The 18045-nt window shown below is 39.3% G+C and overlaps 2 protein-coding genes across 10 annotated transcripts in view; one reads left to right on the top strand and one right to left on the bottom strand.

Annotated features, from left to right (window-relative positions):
• Window positions 1-18045, top strand: part of wnt5b (wingless-type MMTV integration site family, member 5b) — a 312897-nt gene that overhangs the window by 277460 nt on the left and 17392 nt on the right. Inside the window, exon 1 of one of the 9 annotated variants that reach the window (XM_058772683.1) lies at window positions 11250-11801. The exons of the other annotated variants lie outside the window; for them this stretch is intronic. The gene's annotated coding sequence lies outside the window, so the exon portion shown is untranslated. Of the gene's footprint in view, window positions 1-11249; window positions 11802-18045 lie in introns of those variants that run through there. 9 annotated transcript variants of the gene reach the window in all.
• On the bottom strand, window positions 5424-7855 carry fbxl14b (F-box and leucine-rich repeat protein 14b). Its single transcript, XM_058772684.1, has one exon. The coding sequence runs from the start codon at window positions 6652-6654 to the stop codon at window positions 5452-5454; it is 1203 nt and encodes a 400-aa protein (XP_058628667.1). The 5' UTR covers window positions 6655-7855; the 3' UTR covers window positions 5424-5451.

Here is an 18045-nt window from a genome sequence, read left to right as displayed (position 1 = left end):
ACTGGATTTACAAACCCATCGGACCTACAGTGCTTTTTGTATATGTAGTGCTTGAAAAAGTGTCTACCTAACCAAAACATTATGGATGTGCCTCTTAGATAATTCCAAATGCCACGGTGGTTTTAAAATGCATCCTCCTGTGGGGAGCAGCTCAGTCGGCTGTGTGGGGTCTCGACGGATGTGACGGCCAGAGGCTGCTGTATTTCTGTGAAGAGGTTTTAGCTACAGCAGTGTGCGTCCCCTCGTCATCCATCTCTCATCCACTTTCTTCCTTTTAGCGCTCTCTCTCTCTCTCTCTTTCCATCGCTTCCCTTTTTGAGTTGATACAGAGCACCACACACACAACACTCACGCCCTCTCTACCACCCACACTCTGAGTAACAACAAATCTCCTCCTGTGCAGTCGGCCTGTAGCCCGGACACACACAAACATGTACTCGTCTATCAGCTTACCTTTTAAATTATAAAGCCAAGCTACAGAAAAACACGGAGGCTAAGAAATAAACCAGTCTTACACAATTTTGTATGTTCACAAGCATCTCTTCCCTGTTACCTTCCTGTTTGCCCATGCATCTCTTCCCGTTTTATGCATTTTAGCACGACCAAAGCACTGCACTGACCAATCAGCAGCCAGGACGGGAAACATTTTATAGCAGCTGTTCAGTCAGAATTTATATTCTTGACTGTAAAAGGTGCGCCTGACAGTTTGAGGTCAAGGATTAACGCTAAAATGGGCGGTTTAGAAGCAACAAAGCTTCCAATCACTGGTTGTCTTTTTTTCCCCTATATCGTTTTTTGTTGTGCAGTGTGGTTTTCAGTCTCGCACTCAAGTTTCTTTCATGCACAGACCTCCTGCCTCCAGAGTGCTGCCGGAGAGCTGCATTTCACTGCATATGAAAGCAGATACGATCCAGAACATGTGGACCCGTCACCTAATACAATCTGAACAAAGGGGAAAACTGGTGCAACACAAGCCTGAGTCCCATTTTTTTAGAGAAAAGAGAAAAATAGAGTCTAAGTTTATGTGTGCGTGTATACGTCTGAAAGAATTGAGCCAGCAAACACTCCCTAACAAGACAGACATGCACAAATCTGCCAAGTCACAGTTTTCCTTCATTTTCCTAAATTTTGCCTAGAATTTGGACAGCGTCTGTGGATTTTTGCGCCTATATGGGTCATTTTTGCAAATTTGTTTCCGTCTCTGCATGTGTGTGAAGGGTGGGGCGAGGGCGACAGATTGGGTCTCCTGGCTCCGGCCCCTCTTTACTCACACTTCCAGCAAGGTCACATGACACCAGTCAAACTCTGTCACAACCTCACCGGGGGAGAGCTGGCAGCAACAAACCAGAGCAAACTTGGACGATACACACACACAAATCTACTCGCCTTCACCTACCTTTTCATCTGGCTGCTTCAAAAAAAGCGCTTGACGTACAGTTTGTGCAGTAAACCAGTTGTGTGCTCGTAAAGATGCCATATGGCCGTCATCCAGTCCGCAGTGTGAAAAGACCGCTGTGGATTAGTTCTAATGAGAGGTATGACTAAAACCTGACAGCCATGTGAGACAGTTAGCCATCATACGCCTTTTCACCACAGAGTTAATTCCACTCTTTTCAAACCCAAATCTCTGTCTGCACTGAGTCACAACTTTTGCATCAGATTTTGCTGACGAACTCAGCAGCCAAAGAAGTTTAACCACCAACATGTGGCTCTACAGTTGTGCTTTATAAAATCCTGTTTCAAAATTACTAATTAAATGAGTATTGTAAATTCAGTACAAATTAAGCTCAATCGAGTATTTGTGGCATAATGTTCTTCCTCTTAAAACGGCAAAAATCTGGGTTACAGGGAGGTACTTACAATGGAAGTTAATGGGGCCAATCTGTAAATGTTAATATACTGTTTCAATACACTATAAAATAAAAAGAAAGAAAATGTACTGGTAATTATTATTTGTTAAAGTTATGGACAATTCCGTTCAATGTGAAACAACAAAGTGCAAAATTCAAAATAAAGGTAACACCTGTGTAAAAAAAAATCAATACAGAAAATTCCTTCATTTTAATACAGTGCCCTATTGTGCCCTACTTTTACTGATTTTTTTAAGTGTATGATAGCCAGAAAACAAACAACATTTGTGTAAATATGATTTTAGCAAGAGAAAAAAATCACTTGCTATCCTTTTTTGTTGTAAACTTACATTGTTTTATAACTTCATAGCTATTACAATTCAATAAACTAAAAACAACTGTAAAAAACTTTTTCAACCGCTTTACAGCTCAAATTATACAGATTAAATTAAATGTAAGTCCTTTAAATAAATGTAAATATCATATTATTAAAAAAGAAAGAAAGAAAACGAAGGACAAGATTTAATTATTTTTGTGTTAATAAACACTAAACTTGTACTGAACCCAGATATTACTTTTAATTCATTTTTCTTGAGTGAACAATTTTTCTGTTGCTTGATTTATCCATAGAGAAAGTTCAGTATTAAGTATTTGATCCTATGCAGAATGAAGCAACAGATTGTTGTCTTTGCTCGCATGCCCTTTGCATTTGGTCTTATGCAGTTGTTCTGAGTGAATAAACAGCAATGCCACACACAGAGACGCAAAACTAAAGCATCTCTCATGTGCCATGTTTGCTAGACGGTGCCGGCCTCCTAAAGTCAGACAGGGTTCTTGCACCGCATACTTTTTTTTTTTGTTTTTTTTCACAGAGCAAAGTCAAACAGTGACTCACAAATTCCTGTCCATTTTCCAGCAATGTGGCAGGCACGGCTTTTAGCCACCTTTCCTCTAACCCTGACTGCAAACAAATCAGATTTTCAAATCAAACAATAAGTGAATTTTATCAGATGATTAGATTTTTTGATCTGTGCTTGATTTAGGCTGGCTGAGCAAATCACATGGGCCTACTAAAATGCCTGGAACTTCAGACAGGAGCAGAATAACCTCCAACCCTTCCACCCCCACCTTTCTGGAACATTCTGAAACTTCAAAGCGCCTCACTGTAACCCAGAGACACCTTCAACCACAGGTGCTGGGAGAGCTATACAGGTCGCTGCTAATGTTCCGACTGCTTTGTTAGAATTCCCAGCAGTAAAACCGAGTGGTATTTTTATTTTTTAAAAAGGTGGTGTGAGATTTCTCACTGGTGTAATCGTTTCTCTGTTTTTCTGCTCAGCTTGCTCGGTTCAGCAAAATCATAAAATAATGTGTTTTTTATAACTTTAAAGAAGATCTGTGTGAGCAACATATCCGAACGTCTGACAAACGTCTCCAGTTGTAAAAATGCAACACAAACTGTAGCTCCAGGGAAAGAAAAAGAATCTATGAACTCAGCAAAGTTAGTAAAAAGAGATGGCGGTAACCTTCAGAAGGGCTTAAATTCTCTCTCATCAAGCGCTCAGAGCCCCCGTTTAAATCCTCCACCCCTCTGGACGGTGGAGGGGAGCAAAGACTAAAGCTTAAATGCTTTGAATGATGGTGAGGAATGTTTAAAAGTGTCTGTTTGAGCAAAGGGGGGTGGGCTGAGGTTTTTTTTTTTTCTGGGGGGGGAGGAAGACTCCTGTGGGACAAACCCCGTCTCTCAGATCTGGTATGCGTGACTGAGCAAGGAGAAGAAAAAAAAATCCTAAACCTGGCTTCTTAACTTGGGGAAACAATGGCAACTGTTGAGAACAGGATTTATAATATTTCGCTGGGTGAAATATATCCACTATTATAGTTACTAAATTGATATCAGATGCTTTAACAGTATGTATATTATTGGATTGGATGACTTAAATTGTAAAAAGAAAAAAGCAGCATTACAGTTTTAACACCCTAACTAGCACAATTAAAGGAAGCATCCATTTTGTTGCAGTTCATAAATAATGTAGCAAACATGCATGCTTTTAACACACAAATATTACTTCCGTCGTCCTCTAAAACGCTCATTTCTCAAATCCACTACATTGGCAATCAACCAAATAAACCCCTAACCCTATTACAGCAACATTATCTGCCATACTGCCTAAACATTATGACGTTTAGCATCAAAAGGACACAAAACCAAACCGAATGCATGAATTATAGCAAAAACCACAACCAGCAAAAACATTTCCCCACAACGAAATTCAGAGTGGCTCTTTTATTTATATAAATATCAACTTTAATGTTTTTACTGTAAGAATATAAAACATTTTAATTTGGGAATTTTTTTTTTTTACAAATACATTTACAGTACATTAGAACACAGTAGCTTCTCAGCAGGACTCAATACATGTTGCAGGTCGATACATCATGGTACATATATAGGCCTGACATGCATTTTGCGTGTTACCCTCGTTTTGACCATGTCTTTTATATGTAAAGTTGAATATTATTGTATTTAAAACAGACAGATTGTTTTATAACACATGTGCCCTGTTTCAGTCCTGTGAAGAGGCAAACAAGGTGTCAAGTGAATTGCTAACAGGGTTTTTTTCTTTTTTAGGGACAAAATTCACTTCAATTTGAAGTACAACGCTCTGAATAACAGCCATTAATTAATATCTGCTTACATAAGCATAAATACATCAGCAGAGGGAACCTCTTATTCAAAGCAGGAATTAAAGGCTTTCAGGCCTGTAAAATTGAGCAAAAACTAAAATATAAAAGCTTAAGTGTACAAACCCAGTATTTTTGCATAAGGGTAGTTGACATATAGAATGTCCATGAACTTTTGAAGATTTTAGTCTTGTCATTTATACAATGTATGAGGGGAAATGTTGTTTTTAAGTTCTGTGACTGGTCACAATTTTTTTTTTTCCTCATTTTTAATCACTACTTAATTTTAAATGGTCCTATGGTGTGGTATATTATTTGTTTAAAGCACAAGTATTGCATGTAGTCTCTCAATTAATTTAAGATCACAAAACGGCATTGTTTAATAATTACAGAAGATCTAAAACATTTTAAGGTGAACTGTCACATCACAGGACGCTTGCGAAACTGCTTGAAATTTGATGTCAACTACCCATAGACTTGTTTTGAAACATCTTTTGTTGGCAAAAGGAGGAAGGGAAATAAAAAAGGTAGTCTGAATGATCCATCCTTTCTTTCAGTCTTTTTGCTTTCCTTAAGCCAAAGACGAGATAAAGGGGGAGGGGATTGTTTTTCTAGGCACAAATTCTCATTCTTCTTAAGAATAACAATATAATACATCTAACGAGGTAGCCAAAATATCGCGATACTCGGGGGAGGAGGAGATTTAATATTGCGATTCGTTAAGAGAAAACAAAACAACTTTTTTGTTGTGTGTTAATAGCAATAACTGACACATGTATCACATTCAGCATTTTAAGCCTCTTTTTATGTACTTTGCTCTATTGAAATTCACCCATCCCCCTCCCGCCCGCCTTCTCTCCCTCCCTCGCTCCCTCCTTCCCTCCCTCCCTCCCTTCCTTCAAAAACCCCCCAAGTTTCACCTCACTTTCTCACTTTCAGTCATCTGCCAAAGGCCCAGGTTCAAAACTTTAAGGCAGGGGAGCTGCGTGATCCTCTCCAGTCCCCTCTTAGTGATTTTCGTACATCCATACAGATCGATGCCGGTCAGTTGCGTCAAGTGGTCTGCGATCAGCTCCAGTCCTTTGTCTGTAATCCTCACGCACTGGCCGATGTTCAGCGTCCTCAACTCGTGCATTTGGCGCACCATCCTGTTGATGCCATCGTCACTGATGTGGCACGAGCACAGCGACAGCGACTTGAGCTGGTACAGGCCCTGCGCGATATAAGCCAGGCTCTGGTCGCCTATCTTGTCGCAAAACGACACGTCGAGTCCAGAGAGTCTCAACGTGCCCATGGCGAGGTGCATGATGCCCGTGTCGCTTATGTTGTCGCACGAGCGCAGATTAAGGCTCCACAGGCTCGTCATGTGAGAGAGGTGGATCATGCCAGCATCCGAGATGCCCCCGCAGAAACTCAGGTTGAGCACTTTGAGCTTGGTCAGGCCTTTCGAAATGTGCTTGAGGGACAAGTCCGTCAACTTCTGGCAATCCTGCAAGGTCAGGTATTCCAGACTGAGGCAGCCCTCCGCCGCGCTCCGGGTCATGCCAGCCAAGTGCCCTATGCCCACATCCGACACATGCCGGCAGCTCCTCAGATTAAGACTTTTGAGTCTGTGCAAACCCCACGCAATGAGCAACAAGCCCGTGTTCGTGATGTTACTGCAGCCGCCCAGTTCCAGCACCTCCAAGTTTTTCAGATACTGCGCTATTCTGCCCAAACTGGAGTCCGTGATCTGCTTGCAAAGGCTCAGATTGAGCACCCTCAGGGAAGGGATCTCCTGCACGAACGCGTGCCCCAGGCCGTTATCCGTTAAGTTATAGCAGCCACTCAGATTCAAGCTCTCGATGTTGGGCATCCCCTGGATCACGTAGCTGAGGCTGCGCCGCAGGCTGAGGATCTGAACGCGCCGGATGCCCCGCGCCTGGAGGCTGGGGAACAGGGACGGATTCGCTCGCCTCAGATGCAGCTTGGCTTCCACCCCCCTCCACACGGACTTGTGGTAGGATGCGTCCCTCCACGCCGTGCACACTTGGGCCACTCTGCCTTTGTCCCTCACGTCCAAGTAGCTGAAAATCATGGCTAAAATCTCTGGGAAGAGACACGAGATGTGCGTCTCCATCTTCCAAACGCGCTCAAGAAAACAAACGGCGGTAAACCCCCACCAACGGTCACCGTCGCGGCTCGTAGTCCCCTCAGGAGAGAAAAAAGGCTTTTAGAAAGCTCCTCAAGCTTTTCCTTTTACATTTAACTGTGTAAATCGACAACTCTCCGTCCCGAGTGATCCTTTCAGCGGTGTAGGAAGGATTCAAAAGCAAAAAAATGCCCCCAAAAGACGCTTGATCCGATTCAGACCGACAGCGATCGGCGGTCAGGCAGCGCTGCTGCCCGTTTGGCGCTTTGATAATAGTCTTCGCTCGACCCGGGGATCCAGACGGTCGTACATTTTCAAAAGATGTCTAAAACTGCCACAAACCTCGGGAGAAAATAAATTCAGTCCGCTATCAGATAAAAGAGTGAGGTTTCGTTTCGCGTTTGTGCTCCGCTCGCACTCATTGCCAAGCCGAGGGGCTTCCTGCTGCCTTTGTCTGATCTTTTCAAACTGACTTGGCAGGGCCGCCAGCACAGAGCGGCTGCGGGGAAGACGCGCATATTTAAACCCGTCAAACCCCCGCAAATTGTTTAAGAACAGACTGTAACTTATAAAACAGGACCGCACATGTTTGTAGTTATTGTCTTCGTCCGTGTTCTGTTTTCCTCTAAACTGTAATGAAAGAAATTCGTGTTGTGGGTGTTTGTCGCCCCCCTTTTCGAAAGCAAAGTGGTTTAGCCCAACTCAGCTGGAACAGTAAGAATAGTTCCCCTGGAAACCAACTTCTTACAATTCAGTTCACTTTACCCTTAACCCTTCAGCTTCCGTGTCAGATGCTGGTATTTTTTGCAGTTGTTATTCCAGTTTTATTTATTATTAGAGTAAAGTTACTTCTTAAAGTGACATAGTGTGTAAATAACAGATTTTTTTTATGTGTATAAAACAAACAAACAAACAATAGAAAGGGCTCACTGTAAAATGTTTAAGCATTTTAAATAGTAAAAATTTTATATTTTGCTATATTATTATTTCTTTAGTTTTAAATGTAAATAAAATGTATGCACTGATCTTGCCATTTATTTATTTATTATTCCTGTCATGATTCTTTAACTATTATAATACAGTCATACCTTCGTTCACTTCTTGTAAAAGAAACATGTCTCATTATAACCGGAACAAAAAGGCATGCAGTGTTAAGCTCTGGCAGTAACAGTTAGCCTTTTTGCCCCGTCAGTCTTACGTAAGGTAGTTTTTATTCCACCTTTTGCATATTTCCCCATCTTTGGGCCTCAGGCCCCCCTCTGTGGGCTCTTTGGCATTGTTAGCTGATATGACAGGAGCATTTGCAGAAGGTACTGGAGTGTAGCAGAAAGAAGGAAGAAAAGCAGCACACACACGTTTGTGTTTACAAAAGAAAATGCAGCACAGCACAACTGACAGCACAAGTCCAACCCTCCCCACTCCGGCTTTCTGTCTGTCTCGAACCTTCTCTCTACCTCACCACATGTCTCTCTCTCTCTCTACCTCACCACATGTCTCTCTCTCTCTCTCTCTCTCTCTCTCTCTCACCACACGTCTCTCTCTCTCTCTCTCTCTCTCTCTCTCTCACCACACGTCTCTCTCTCTCTCTCTCTCTTTCTTTCTTTCTCTTCAATAAATGTCACTTTTTTCCTTCCCCCTCCTTCCGCTCTCACTGGTTCAGGTTATAATTGTGTAAAGCACAAAACTCTATCCAATATTACTTCAGAAGTAGCTCACGGGCCTGAAAGTTCACTTGAAATCAAAATGGATCCTATTTCATGTTCTTACTGTGTTAAATTTATAAATGCACTTTATTGTTGGCGCCGAAAGCCTCGTGGGCAGTGTGCTGACATATAGTGCCTTTGCGCTACAGCCGTCCCGAGTTCGAATCCCGACTTGAGGACCTTTCCTGATCCTGCCCCCATCTCTCTCCCACTTCGCTTCTTGTCAGTTCTGATTTATCCTATCGTAATAAAGGTGAAAATGCCAAAAAACAAACAAACAAACAAAAAACAATATAAATGCACTTTATTAATTATAAAAATCCTGCAAAACAGCTTTTCTTATTTAGTTTTTATTTTATTTATTTTTATAGTCAAAATATCAAAAAATTCTTAAATCAAGATGCATTTACTAAGCAAAAAGATATTTACAAGTAATAACTTACTTAAAACAAGTACAATTATTTGCCAGTGGGGTAAGTAAAATACTCTTAAAACAAGATTCTTTTTCTTACCCCACTGGCAGATAATTGTACTTATTTTAAGCAAAATGCACTTAATTTAGATTTGTTCCCCCCTCAGGGATACAAGACTAAATATCTTAAGTCTTTTTGCTTATTGACTAAATGCATCTTGATTTAAGAATTTTTAGATATTTTGACTACAAACAAGACAAAAATACTAAGTAAGATAAGCCTTTGGTTTTGCAGTGAAGTCTCAAACTTTAATCAAACCTCGCTCATTGATCCTTCTTATTTTTATCGTCCACTTAACCAGATCATCTCTGAAATACGTCCGATTACTGGAATAAAACCGTGCTGTGGACTCCCATCGCATGCTGACGTCGAGCTGAATTCATGCGCTTTCTCTGACAGACAGGTCCTGGGCTTGTATGGTGGACAGATGAAGGGCTCTGAATGCGCACTGAGCCCCGATGCCCAGCATGTAAGGGGGCGAGAGGTCTGTGACAGCGGCCCCTCTCCCTGGCTCCTCCAGCCGGCCTCACCGCCAGAGAGGAGGGCCGCTCCAGAACTGCACTGCTGTGAGTCAGAGACTCTCAAAGCAGGCCTGCAGAGCCAAAAGCAGGACTCAAGCTGCTCCTGGAAATAAGCAGAGAGAGAGAGAGAGAGAGAGGGAGGAGGGGACGAGCGAGAAAGGAAAGGGAGGGGTTTGATTTAGAAAGCAGGCGAAAGCTAACAATTAAAAAAGATGCAGAGCGACGGCGCTGTTAATTTAACAGTTTATGATCATTCTGGCTAAATTGCACAAAGTGGAAGCAAAATAGACGGAGAAAAGGAAAACATTTAAGGATGTTCTGATCTAAAGTGGAAGAGAAACAAAAGATTGCGGCGAAGGAAAGTGAAAATGAAGATGGGAGGCAGTGAGAACTGGAAGGACAAGTGTTACATGCAAATGCGAAGGTGTTGTAGGGCCTTGCAAAAAAAAAAAAAAAAAAAGATCTGTCATGTGATTTGACGTGCTGATTCAGGGGAGGGAGATAATTGGATAATTGCATGCCACAGAACTGCGCTGATAACTGCGCTTGGGGCAAGCGTTTCCTAGGAGACGTAGGCATGTGTCAACATGCTGTTGAAAGCTGACACCTCATGAATAGATTTTAGGCTACTTTGTAGTTTCTCTCTCTCTCTCGCTTGGCTCCTTCACGGAATCGTGTATGACTCCAATCTGCTTTTTTGTTTTGCAAGCGGTGGCAGTTTGAGGAGAGATTTTGGCGGATGTAACTCGCACAAACGCTTGCATACATCCAGCTAGCTGAATGGGCTTTTCATGAAATCAGACAACAGTTTCTTCTACGGCAGGGGAAGCTACGTTACTCTATTCAAATCAGGTCGAATCTCCCTAGGAGCTGCAACCCCGTTGGGGTACTACAGGGGAAACACCAGGAAGCCGATGCTCTCGGTGTCTGTGTAAAGAACAGGCGATGATGTAATACTCTCCCTGCATATAATGCATTGTAATGGTAATACCGCTAGTGATACAAAATGAGCAAATCCCTTTATTTTCCCATAACGTTTCAGTTCTTTGCTCTGTATGTGTCACATTCGTGCACTTTTCTCTTATAGACAGCCTGACGGAGTGAGGTGTTTGCTTTCTGCTGCAAAGTTTGTCTTTCAGAGTGTGAATCTTTGATGCTGCCTCTACAGAAATACAGCAATATGTAGTGTGATGTAGAAGGCAAGTGAAAGACGTTGTTTGCATTTTTCATAGATATAAAACTGTATTGGTTTAAATATATATAGTCCAAAAGTCTGAGGCTGCTAGTGAAAATACTTCATTTTTTTCTCATTTTAAAATGCAGCTTTTTAATTTTTTTAGTTTACAATTCATAACAATGTAACATTTTCAATTACAAATCGTAACAATGACAAATCAAATAGTAAAATTAACATTAATTTTAACCTAATAATAATCTAATCTAATCTAAATATATAATCTCAATTAATATAAAATCTAAAAATTACACACACACGCACACATAAAATATATGTATGATATATTATTGTAATGTAAAACTGAGTCCAACCATCTTCTTCTGTGTTCTTGTATAATTTTAAAATACAAAATTTTTATTTATAAATTATACCAATAGTCATGAAAAATGTAATTGTAAAATTAACACTGATTTCAGGGACTTAAAAATAGAGGAATATATTAATTACAGTTTAATAATAATCTAATAGTAATTAATCTAAACAAATATAAAATCTAAAAATATATATGCTATATAAAATGATAGATAAATACATGCAATATATGAATAATATATTATATTGTAACACTTTAATAATAATGTATAATATGTTAATAATTAAAAATATATAATATATTAATATAATTGAATAATTAATATAAAATTGCATTGTTGGACTTTTTGTTCTTTATATTATTTTTAATAATATAAAATCTAAATAGCTAAAAATTCTGCATTGCCATCACAGGAATAATATAAAAAAAAATATAGAAAAATATCTAAAATAAAAAAACTGTTCTTTTGAATAGTAATAATGTTTTACAATATTAAAGTTTTGCTGTATCTTTTATTAAATAAATGCAGCTTTGCTGAGAAAAAGAGACATGCACAGACACATACGTATATTATTACTGTTTTTTTTTTTTATTGTCTCAGACTCTTGGCTGCAATGAATTTAAGTTTTTTTAAGTTTTGCCCTCTTACCCCACCTTTCCTTTCTCATCTTCTATTCTTTTATAGCTCCACTTTCTTTCCTTTTCTTTCTCTCTCTCTCTCGTTCTCTCTGTTATGCCTGGAGCCCACAGCCAGGTGAGGCCCCTCCAGAGAGTAATTACAACCTGAAACAGAGATCGGAGCCCTGCGGCGCTCACCATCAAAGCAGTCGTAGGGAACAGCCCAGGCTAATGTGCTGAAGAGGAGAGACACTGACAGGGCAGAAAGCAGTGGGTTCATCAAAACACACGCACACATACAAAAACCCCACCAAACTAAACCTCTCTCATAGCATGACCGACAATAACAGGCCGTTTGGCTGCACAATGGTCACATTGCCCACCTGGGACCTTCGAGAGACAAAATAGAGAGCAAAACAGACAGAGAGATGACTGAATTAGTCTGCTGCATGTCCGGGCCTGGAGAGAGGGAGGAACTAGGAACGCATTAAAAAGTGTTCTTCAAACAGCTGTGTGACTCAAGGGCAGAATATACACACATCAGCCACCCAGACAGTAAAGCCCTCAGCATCAGGGGCCTTTGAGACCCAGTGCTAGATGTCATAGGTCCCGCACCCACAAGAGAGGTTACTGTTAATGCAAGTTTTAGCAGTGAGGTCATGAGCTCTGAGTGTTTAGAGGCCTGTTTTATCAACAAAGACGGATTCCAGCCTTTGGGAAGTTTGTGAAAATGTGCTTTGCGAAAGTGTTTAGGCCCATAAACCATCAAGGTTGTTTTACCGAACTGACATAAGCCTGTTTATTTTCATTTTTATGCAATTTATTTTACTGTGAAATTCAATGCAATATGTTTGGGTAACACTTGTAGCCTTTATATAGAATGCATTATATAAATATTTTTAATATTTTTATTATGCATAATTGAATAATTGTAACCAAAATTATAATACATGATAAGATTTATTAATACATATTTACACCCTTAGGTAAACTGCATTCAAACACATGACAAAGAACTAATTTCAGATGAATCTACAAATAATATAAAGCATTTTAACTTTGGTTACAATTATTTATGAAAATATATAATTCAGTGCAGTGTACATTATGAATGCCTTTCATAATGTGAATATTATGAATTTATAATTTTTATAAAAATTATGAATATCATGAATTCATTATACATAAATTCTTCAAGCAAGTACGGTGTTATCTTTTTCATTAAAAAAAAAAAAAATCATGGCAACACGTTTTCCCATTATCCTAACTCATCAAATTATTTTTAAAGTTAAATGAGATTCAGCTTATATAATTTTTTTAATCATTTTAATATAATAATTAATATAATTGAGATGGAGTTGCTTGTACAGCCAATTTGATAATACTTAAGGGCAACTGAACTTAAGTTTTTAAGTTAAAGTAGCTGGATTTCCTTTTTTACTCTGTGATATTATCACTGAAACTTTTATTGTAGCATTGTTTTATTATAATACTGTGACCAAACTAGTAAATTAAATCTTTGCAAAAGTATTTGGTTCAGATACAGTTGAGAAACAGTTCAGATACACTTTAATGATTCAGCCTTTACCTTTGAATCATTAAAGTAATTTTCATCTTTTCTAGATGAAACCCTACAGTTAAGGCATCATTATTCAGGTTGTGAACCTGCCATGAAAATCAAGACTAATAAGCATTCCAAAGAAGTTAAAGTAAAGCAAATGCATTTTAGAAAATGGCTACAAAGTAGTGCCGCAGCCCCAGTGGCCTATTGTTGGTTTAATTATCGTGAAATAATAATTTCTCAAAATATCTGCACAAACAAGGAAATCTGAGTCATTTAAATGATTGCTCAAAAAGAATCATGTGAAAGCAAGTCTTGGGTTTGCCAAAAACATAATTCTGACCCAGTTGTGACTTGGGAAAAGTTTTTCTCGTTAGATAAGGCAAAAATGAAACCTTTCAGCTAAAATCTGAACTAATATGTATGGTGCAAATCTAACACTGCCCACACAGCAAAAAAAAAAAAAAAAACCCATCACATTTACTGTGAAGTATGCTGGTGATAGCATCACACTGTAAGGCTGTTTTTCATCAGCAGACACTGGGCATCTTGTTAAAAGAGAAGAATGGATAGTGGGGGAAAGAATACAGGGAAATATGGCAGAAGGGCCTGTTTCAAGCAGCAAGCCATATTAGTACTATAACATCTCAAGAACAAAAAAATATATAGTCCAATCTGTTCTTAATCCAATTGAGAATCCCTGACATTATCATTTTTTTTAAATTACAGTGCTGATGTTAATAACTAACCTTAATACACCTAAAGGAAATCTGCCTAGACAAATTACTCCTCAACAGAGGGCAAAGCTAATAGACTTTTAAAGTAAGGACAATAATATATATATATATATATGTGTGTGTGTGTGTGTGTGTGTGTAAACCATATATATTCTAAATTATTTGATAAAAGTTATAATTATTTTATCAGAATTAATGTTTTTATTATTTATTTGGAGTCTTTTGTTTCAGGCTTTGAAATAAGAATTTTACACAGGAAAAAAATGGGTTTGTAATTCACTTTATTAATGAAGAGTCTGAATACTTTTGCAAGACACTGAATATCTGTGTGCATGTATTCTCGTTTATTTTTGGTTCATCTCGCCATAGCTGTCAGAGAGTATCTCTTTTAGAGAGTGTTGATTGTGGAGAAGAAAGCCGAGCTGTTTGTCTCAGTGCTGGGACTCAGAGACAGCCGTCTGCTGACAGCGCACCGAGCAGCTGTGCTGCCCTCATAATAACAATAATGAAAACCTAAATAATTGATACATTCTTGCAGAAATGCGTTGTTTGCATTTGAATTAAACATTACAAGAAGGTGTATTGTGTTTGATAGAGGAAAGAGAAGTTTTAAGCATAAAGGGCCGGAAACACAGAACTTGAAAGCAGGGATTAGTACGCCGCTGATGTGCTGACCTGCAAGTCCGGTCTGGTTTGTTCTCCTTCTCTTCCTGCACGGTACCTTTTTGCCCATCTCCCGTTCTGTGTCTCTCCTTTCTACCTCTCTTGCCCCCTCCCACCCCGTTGCTGTTCCTCTCATCCACTTCAGGAAAGTGGGCTGCGCTTGCGTCCCGAGGGGTTGATCCGATACAGGTCAGGTTAATCAATCCAGGGGGAGTGAGAGGCAGTGCTGGGAGTTTTAATCAGGCCGAGACTGTGGAGACTCCGACCTCTCCACCCTCCAGCTGCCTGCTTCAAGCCAGTGTGTTTGTATGTGTGGTCACGTTTGAGGACTTGTCCTCTTTCCTCTCTCTCGGCATGTGTGCTCATGTGTAAGCAGGGCTGAAGAGCATTTCTGTACCTCCTATCTAACCGCGTTTTGAGTGTGAGTTTGATTAAATACATTGACCATACTTCCTCCTTTTTTTCCCCCTGGATGTCCTGGCCAGGATTTCTAAATTGGCTAAATATAAATACATGTGTTGGGACTGTCAAGAGCACATCAGCAGGAAAAGAAAGCCAGAATACATGAGGAAATGTAGAAATCCCAGCCAGGGCATGTCTGGGAAAAGAGGACATCATCCTAGATTTTTCTCTTTTTTTCTTATTTATTTACAAAGTTAAAAAAAAAAAAAAAAAAGAGTAAGAAAATAAATAAAACCATACAAGACAATATTTGCCAACATTTTGCAACTAAAATCAGCTGAACAGCTTTACAATAGTACTTTATATAAATTAAAGAATCTTAAAATTGAAATGCAAAGTAGCCTGTCATTTGGACAAGCTGACATATATTTTGATGGTCACACATTATTTTAAGGTCCAAATCTTGTTATTAACAAGCGTTAACTATGACTTTTGCCGCAATAAACTCCTAATTTGCTGCTTATTAATAGTTAGTAAGGTAGTTGTTAAGTTTAGGTATTGGGCAGGATTAGGGATGTAGAATATGGTCATGCAGAATATCTGCTTTAATAAACAGCCAATATGTTAATAATAGGCATGCTAATAAGCAACTAGTTATTAGTGAGAATTGATCCCTGTACTAAAATGTTAACATTTTGATTTATGTTTATGATATTTCCCAAATAGGATAATAATTTTCATTGCATTGTCAATGTTCATTAAACCAGTATCACAATCCAAAAACAAAACCATTGTATCAGTTGAATAATCTTAAATAAAGGACATCAAAAATAATTAATGAATCTTGAGACCAAAATAAATTTGTAAAATACATGTAAAATTGCCTCTGACTCCACTTCACAAAAACAAAATAATAGCGATTAACCCCTTTCTTGAACTTACTAATGAAATCACTGCAGGGATAATATTGATTGAGTAAGTCTCTTTAGGAATAACAAATTTATTAATATCTGACCACAATTTTGGTAGTCATGTTTGCACTTCATAGCACCATTAGGAAAACACTTTTTTCTGTGGTTCTATAAATTAACCCTAGATTGTCTGCCATCTTTGATGTGTGATAAAACCTTTCCTGTGGTGAACGGGGGGCTGGGGAGAGGGAGGAGAGGAGGAGGTGGTAGGGAGTGGAACGGGCTCTCCAGGGCAGCGCAGGAGGACTGATGGGCAGCCAGCGGCCTGTCAGCGTGCCAAGACTGAAGTGGGCACTGTGCCCAGGCTGGCAGCGGCCTTCGGGCTGCCTGGGAAGAGTATGAACCCCCCATACTTTACTCCGATAAGAGTAAGAGACGTAAAGCGAAAGAAAAGAGATGAAGGAAGCGTATTATATATGAAACTAACCTATATTCTCAGACTCTAGACAGATTCATCCAGGGTCAGATGAGCAAAGTGCATCCATTGACTTGTTTGACCCCAAAAAACAGGATCAAGCCTTTCAGTTGGCGAGCTTTTTACCGTTTAATCAATGCCTTTTCACCCAATGCATCTGGCAATGCTCTAATTGTGACTGTTGGATCCTGGGGTTAAGTGCATTGCTCAAAAACACAGTAATGAGTGAGCAGGATTGTGGTTGCAGTCACTTGTAACCATGTTCTGGGTCACATATTTCTCACAAGCAATCTTATGATTAGATATGGGATGTAACATGGCTTTTAGTAATGCTTAATATTGTAAAACCTAGTGTAATCTTGCTGTTTTGATCAAAGACGGAAGTAGATGCAGATCATTAGTGAGTTTGTCTGCATGCACAATTTTATCGACTGTGCTTAATAAAAGTTGCTTAGTCATGTTAGTGTGAATTTATCAGAAACGGTTTACGCCAAACCAAATTGGACTTTTGCTTTGAATGCAAAGACTACATTTGGTCACTGTGTTCGATGTGCGTCTAGTCTGACTGTGTAGCATTTTGTATAATGGAAAGAAGAACCCAGTCATTTCCAAATGTATCTAATGTAAACATGGTTTTCTTGTGATGTTTTATTACTTTGCATGTAAACCTGTAAAATGTGGGTTTTTAATGAGCTGATTTTTGATTGTTATTGCACACAGTGAATGCACTGACATGCATGATGTTGCACTGATTATGCTTAATAAGCTGACAGCATATAAGGTCATGTACATGCCTACAACTGTGTGCTTTCATGACGGAAAGGTCATAAACAGGGTAAGAAGAACTCAATCGCAGTTAGATTTGTGCCCATTACATTTTTCATTTAAAAGGTCTTTTTAAATTATGCAAGCCTGTTTCCGCCACAGAATTAACAACAACAACAAAAAAAAAGGTAATATCTTTTCACAATTCAGATTTTTTTCTTGCCGTTTTGTTGCAGAGTTTATCTCACAGTTTAGATTCTGAGAAAAAAAGTCTGAATTGCAAAATATAAACAATTGGAAGAAAAAGGTCAGAATTTTGAAATACAAACTCAGAATTGCGAGAAAAAAGTTTTAATAACTTTGATGTAAAAACTGAGAAAAATCTTTTTTAGTTTATTGATTTGCATCTTAACCCCTTTGACGAGCTGATTTTTGATTAGCATTTTTGATCTTAAAAGACCATTTCACAATATCATGTAAACATGGTGTTTTCCCGTTGACACGTTTTTTTATAATGAGTTGTTCATGTTAATGCATTTGATGCTTATTTCAGTTTGCGTTTGCTGAAAGAACAAGAATATGACCCAAACTCCTCCAGTGCCATCATACCATCACGCCATCACCCCTCAAATCTATAACATGTGCTGTGTCCCCCACTACCCTGGGGGGACTGACCCCAGACCCGTCCCGTCCCGGTGAGGAGCGGCTGTCAGGGCCATCACATCAGAAACCTGGCAGACACATGGTCTCTCCAGCAGCTACAGGCCCCTGACTGCTGCGTCCATCTATTTATTAGGGAATAAAGTAGCTCTAACAGCCCCATGCGCTTTTATAGCAGGATCCCCGCTGGTTCTCCACACTACAGCAAGTCCTATCAGACTTCTTACTGGGAACAAATTGACGGAGAGGAAGGAGAGAGTGAGAGGGGCCGCATGCGTCATAGAAGAGAGAGAGTGACTGATGTGTGGCCAGTTTGGCCTGTGTCTGGTTTCCTGAGCAG

Source organism: Onychostoma macrolepis, chromosome 04 (genome assembly GCF_012432095.1).
Source record: "Onychostoma macrolepis isolate SWU-2019 chromosome 04, ASM1243209v1, whole genome shotgun sequence".
Taxonomy (NCBI): Eukaryota; Metazoa; Chordata; class Actinopteri; order Cypriniformes; family Cyprinidae; genus Onychostoma; species Onychostoma macrolepis.
Note: the sequence above shows the minus strand (reverse complement) of the source record. Positions and strands in the feature narration are given on the sequence as shown.